A 6,440-nucleotide genomic window follows, 5' to 3' on the forward strand; every position below is an offset into this window, starting at 1 on the left:
GAGGACAGCCGCATACATGTCACAGTAATAATGCAGCCTTGAGTCTCAAATCTATTTTTGCAGAATTACAGGAACATCGGGAAAATCTTGATCGAATGAGAGAAAAATTAGATAATGTAAAGGTTTGTATTTTATTTTATTTAATTATTCTTATTTTATTTTATTTTATTTATTTATTTTATGTTATTTTATGTTATTTTATTTTATTAATATTATACTGTATTGTTATATTACATTTTTATATTTATATTAAAAATACATTTATTAAATATATTTTTATACAAAATATTTTCAACCATTACGCATACGTAGTACACATACCTCAATCGTACAATCTTCTGAAGTGAAGCAAATGGAGCGTGCTCTTAATTAGTTTATGGAGAATGCTCTGATGTGATGCGATATATTGAAGCATGTTGGGCATGTTGGAGCGTATGACGCGGAACAAACCTATTGGGTGTTTTCCAATTGCTTAATACATCTTAATACAAAGGAATGCACAAAGTATTATCATTGTGCGCAATTCAATTGGAACAGAATGTATACGCTGTGCATAATTGAGATCCATTTCGAATAGAGTTAGATTAAATGTAGCTTTTTCCGCATGTATTAAATAAAAAGTAAATATCGGCTACTCAATGTCTTCCAACCTCATTTATATAGTCGTAGCTAACATGTAATTGTCACTAGAAAATTTCAAGCTTAGGCTGCGTTCGGAAACATCACTCGTTGGTGTGTTTCGGTAACTTTAATGGAGAAGTAGTGGGGATATCCTGTGCCTTTAGGTGACGAGTATTCCCAAAGTTTCCATGTGATGTGTCATCTCAATTCCACATCACCGTTTATGTCTAACCTCGAGCTAAACAATTCACCGGTGAAGAAAGGCGGTGGAATGATTGTAAAGAGGAACGATGGCGATATATAATATAATTGTAAAAAGAAAGGAATATAAATCATTCCTTCCACGATTATCGGTTTCTATTAAACATTTTATTATCGTACTGAGTAATTATATGTGCCTTCCAACAAGGGACACAAATAACACATTGGATCATTACATCCTTGATGTTTGTCAATTAAACCAAGATAACATGATCATTGTGTCGCTTGTTGGAAGGCATACAATATGTTGCTGTATCAATTTTAGACAACGGTAAAATTTTTCATCGTGAAAAGTCAAATTAATATAATATTAATTCTACAATGAATTGGTAGTCTTATGGGCCTTTTGCAATAAGCCATAGATCATAAATTATAAGTCATAAGTTAGAAATAAACCAATCACAGTAGTCAATTTTTAGTCTCTGACTTCTAATTTATGACTTATGGCTCATTGTAAAAGGCCTATTAACCTTAATCGACGAATTTGATTAATCAGTGTTAATCTTACAAGTTGGCTATTGGTCAACTTTACCGATTGAAATTTCCGACTCATTATAGAATCAGAATAACAGGTTTGACAACCAGCTATATTCTGAATGTAACAGGTCTTATTATTGTAAATCCTTAAAAAAAATTGACATCAGTAATATAAAACTTTAGATACTGGATGTTGCTTCATCGTCTAAAGATCTATTAATTCCTGCGAGGCTTATTGTCGATCTTAGAACAGTTAGTTTTGTTCTAAATAGTACTGGACACATACAATTTTACAACATTTATATAAATAGTCTGTTTAATGTACGTAAAATATTATTAAAGGCAGAGCAATATAAAAAGAAAATTAGAATAAAAATAAATAAAAAAATAGTAAAATTTAAACAAACTTACTAGATTAATATAACTGTTCAAAATTTTCTGACCCAAAAACGCGATGTAATTGTCCTTTTTTTTCCCATAGAAAAGAAGAATTTCGATTGGTCGATTCCCTTATGCATTATACGTTATCCAAGTCTGTATTAACACATCACTCCCCTTGCTTTTCGCATGATTTCGTGGCACTCTTTCGAACGATCTCACACTAGTGCACACCGAGTACACACGAGTATTTCCGAACGCAGCCTCTGTATCTTGAAATGATAAAATTACAAAAGTGAGCAAATTTACGAGATGTTGATCATTGAAATTATTAATATTCTAATAAATTCGCTAATTTTTATTTTGTTTGAAGACAGATCATCCCCCAGATATGTAGCATTGTGTCGATGATAACAGACAATTGGAACGCAACTTGTGTGTACGAAAGTGCCTAGGGATATTGCAATTGGAAAGCACCCCCTGTGACCTAGTAATCTCTTACTTCATGTCACTTTTTTAAGCGAACTTCTATATCACGTTCGAGATCACGGGTTGATTTGACCGTTGAAATGTTGGTTAACGTTAGTCCTCGTATACTCGTGTACGTGTTCTTCAGTATTATTCAGTATTAAGTGGAAACCGGAGTATAGCGAAGGCATGCGATCGAACATAGTTTTGCTCAAACACAAAGTCGCGTTTAAATAAGACAAACGTAATGAAATATATTTTCGTCCGAGCGTCCGATGTTTTGCTTTCTGTATGTACGTGATGTAAACGTACACGTAGTTACGATTGTCGTTATAACTGTTATTTGTATATACAAACAGCATGAGTGCTAATTATCCAAATACCTATCAATCTTCAGGTTATCAAGTTTGATAATGCTTTATATCATTCAATTATAATGATATATTGGTTACCAAAGAAACGTTTTGTGAGAAGGTACTCGCCTCATTTAAAACTGCATGTAGGCACTCTTTGTCTGTAGAAGTTAATTCCTTTTTTTTGTTCGGAATCGATTTTTCTTAATCGATAGCGTAACTTTTACTATCGTTTTTCTAGGTACTAGAGTCGCTATACTAATCATAGTTATTATCTACAACTTTACATTAACTCTAAAAAAATGTAAAGAGTATACTAGAGAAAGAATATGTGCAGAATTTTTTATTTTAGTCAAGAATTAGAAGCTTTGACTCATTGTATAATTTTTAAGGAAGTTGGTTGATTGTTAGTTTTATTCATACAATTTTTTAGGTATAGAAATGAAAAGTGATAATAAAAATAGGTAATCTCTAGTAAATTTATGTCTCTAAGTCTATTACGTATTATTTCTAGATGACATATATTATTAAAGAAATATTATTTTTTAATTAAAATGTAATATTTAATAAATGTATAATAATTGTACTTGTCAGACAAAATAATATAAATTAATAAATAATGTAAATTATAAATTTCTATTAATGCTCAGAAATAGTAAACAAAGATTATTTTATGCATATAATACAATACACATTTATATTTATATATGAATATAATTCATGCATTATATTTTCTCATAATTATTTTTTCTTCTTGTATCCAAATAATTTACATTCACTCATACATAATAACAATAACTTAACATAATAACAATAAAACAATCTCTTATAACAAGTTTGTGGAATTGATCGAAGAAAGGACTTGTGACAAGAAAATACTGTAAAGAAACAGTAACCATTAACATGATGTCGATGTACCTACTATTAGCAGCAATAATACCAATCGTCATCCTTGAGATTTGGTACATGGGAATGTAAGTTACTTTATTCTTTTTCATAATTGTAAACCTTTGTTTTAAATAATTATAAACCTTTGTAAATAATTTTGTATTTCTTTTGTTTATGTAACTGTGCATTATAATATAGCTCGCAAGCTTATTCAAAAGAGACAATAAATAAAATCGATTTATTTCTTTGTTGGCTAAAATTTATGTCGACTTGATTTTTCAAGTGCAATTGTGTGCCTACTGTGATAATACACACAGCGTGACATATTCTGCAGTTATTCTTGTCAGTCACTTGCAAGTCAGAGTGATTACAAATTAATCATTATAAGCTAGCTATGGCATGATATAATTAAACAGAACTGAACACAGAAAAATATTCTATCAAAACATTATTTGTTATTTTTATAAATAACTTTTTTATATTTCATCATAATTTATTAAGCAGCAATGACGTAGTAAGAGACGATTCGCCTTAAGTTCTGTCTTAGCAAAGATATTAATTCAGCAGTACTTTCTCGTTACAAGCAAAAATTTGGGTTCGAAGATTTATTTGTAAATAAAAATTATCTCCGCTTCTCAAATAAAAGACAAAGGAATTGAAGTCAAATTGTTAGCTTATATGGCTAATTCTTTTTTGCTGTAGTAGGAATAAATTTGTTTGTGACATTTTGTTAAAGGCAAATATATAAATGCATTTTTAATGTTCTAAACTCGAATGTTTAATCTATGAGTTTTATTATTAGCGTTCCTTTCATCGAATGCTGCCATAATTTTCGGTAAGAATAAGAAAACTGTTTTTTTTTATACTATTAATGCTTATAATTCTTTTCTTCTCCGCATGATTTATTTTAGACCGATATTCATAGTCGATTCTTATATTTGAAATTGTCTTAAGTATAGTGTTAAGCTATCATAAACCAATCAGAGGATATTAGCATCTTAAGACATTAGTTAAGGCAGTTTTAAAATACGAATGGACTATGAATATCACCATTATTAAAAAAAATAGATTTATTAAATGTTTTCAGTTTTCAGTTACTTAAAATTTAGATATTGTTGCTTATTTTTTACGTAATTTACAAAAACGTATGTAGGAGCAAAGGGGCGAAACCTGCAAAATAGATCTATTGACAATTGCGGTGTAATATCGGTAGTGTAATAAAAAAGCCATAGAAGTTTGTGAGAAAGAAGAGACCACTCCGGGTGCAATCTTTCTTTATTACGCCACTGCTAAATAGTGCGTTTTCCAATTTAAAAATACGAAAAGAACTTTAAACTTTAAACAGCTCTATAAATTAATCAGTTATTGTAAATGGTCGCGTTCAGCAGAACATTTATTTTGCAACTATTGGCAGTTTTTGCCGACAGTTTGTGCCGATTGGATTTTACTTTTAAATTTAGAGGAAATAATTTTATCTCTATGAAGCTATAGGTGACAGTTATAAAATAAATGTTAAATTGAATGTGGTCAGTAAGTTGGAATAGAAATGTATAATTATAATAATTTATCAAAAGAGTATGAAGTCTTGATAAACTCGAATAAAAAGTAATTACACAGCATCTTCATTTTGCAATATTCGGGTTGAAAAATATGAAAAAAATTTTTTATTTAAATATAATTATTATTTGTAAGTTAACAATTAAAAGTTTACAATTGATAAAGCTAAATTGTGTAAAATGCAATTTAATATAAATTAGTATAGATTTATAAAATTAATTTTACTAAATATATATGATTTAAATAAATTTATACATAAATAAAATAGAGTGAAGTGAAAGTGGATGTAAAACCGATAAAATAATAAAATATGAATTTTATGTAATAAAAATTAATGAAACGTGTATTTATAATATTTATACTTACAATTAATTAAAAAAAGCTTTCTTTTTGTGATATTTGTAGGTGTAACATTATGTGTATAACATAATCGAATAATTACATAAGTATTAGAGACTTAGTTAATAATAATTATATGTCGCAAACATTAAGAGATAAGATATTATGTCTTGTGTGTCATAAGTGTATCTGAATTATAAGCGCATAAAAGAATATAATGTTCTGTGACTACTATGAACTTAATAATAATAAGGTACAATATTAATATATGATATATATTATTTACTTTGCATATATTTGGTTGCAATTTCAAAATAAATTTGTTAATTTTTTTTTATCTGAATAAGTTTTATTTCTTAAACATAATACGTATTATATGTTTAACGTATAATATTTAATCATAAGAACTTTATCTGCATATGTGTGTATTTACTTTTTTAATAGCTATTGCATCCAGCATTATATCTTTATTAATTTTATCATTGCTATTCTCTGTTTTGGTTTTCTTTTTAAGCTCTAATTGTTCCGTGTATTTGTAGCAAACGCAAACTACTTAAGTAACGTCGTAAAATTAATTATTATTAATTAATAGATATTAATAATAATTACATAATCCAAGAATCTCATAATTTTTTTTTAGAATCATTCAATTAATCTGAAGTCAATCTTCTCTCTCGATGTAATAATTTGTTCTATTTTGAATATATACTTTGTAATATGGTTTTTTTTAGTACAAAATAAAATTCTAATACATTTTTAATTATTTAGAAGGTATTGTTCTATTAGTTATTAATTATACAGGACAAATACACAACATTTTCTATTAAAGGAAAGTTAGTTTTATAGTTAGCAAAATGTGCATCATAAAGCACTTCGAGTGATTCCAGGACAGCCTATACATTTTGAAACTTTTTTACTATATCTCATTACTTTTAACTTTTAATACCATGACATTAAATCTTTAATTTAATATCGTGATTAATTGCACCAATGATAAACCAAGCTTTGCTAAATCATCAATTATTTATACAATTACACACACATACACACACACACACACACACACACACACACACACACACACACACACACACACAC

General features: G+C 28.1%; 2 protein-coding genes across 4 annotated transcripts in view; one reads left to right on the forward strand and one right to left on the reverse strand.

The window, feature by feature from the left end:
- Positions 1–2,291: 2,291 nt before the first annotated feature.
- Positions 2,292–6,440, forward strand: part of LOC108687588 (monoacylglycerol lipase ABHD12) — a 6,344-nt gene continuing 2,195 nt past the window's right edge. Inside the window, exons 1-2 of one of the 3 annotated variants that reach the window (XM_018193438.1) lie at positions 2,292–2,679; positions 3,395–3,532. In XM_018193438.1, coding sequence (XP_018048927.1) covers positions 3,462–3,532 — 71 coding nt within the window. In that variant the 5' untranslated portion in view covers positions 2,292–2,679; positions 3,395–3,461. Of the gene's footprint in view, positions 2,680–3,394; positions 3,533–5,518; positions 5,596–6,440 lie in introns of those variants that run through there. The other 2 variants (XM_018193440.1, XM_018193439.1) reach the window with 2 other exon arrangements.
- LOC108687582 overlaps positions 2,729–6,440 on the reverse strand; it is an 11,074-nt gene continuing 7,362 nt past the window's right edge. Inside the window, exon 7 of the mRNA XM_018193432.1 lies at positions 2,729–2,816. Within this exon, the coding sequence (XP_018048921.1) occupies positions 2,729–2,816 (88 nt within the window). The remainder of the gene's footprint in view (positions 2,817–6,440) is intronic.

This window comes from Atta colombica, unplaced genomic scaffold, assembly GCF_001594045.1.
Source record: "Atta colombica isolate Treedump-2 unplaced genomic scaffold, Acol1.0 scaffold21, whole genome shotgun sequence".
In the NCBI taxonomy this organism is placed as follows: Eukaryota; Metazoa; Arthropoda; class Insecta; order Hymenoptera; family Formicidae; genus Atta; species Atta colombica.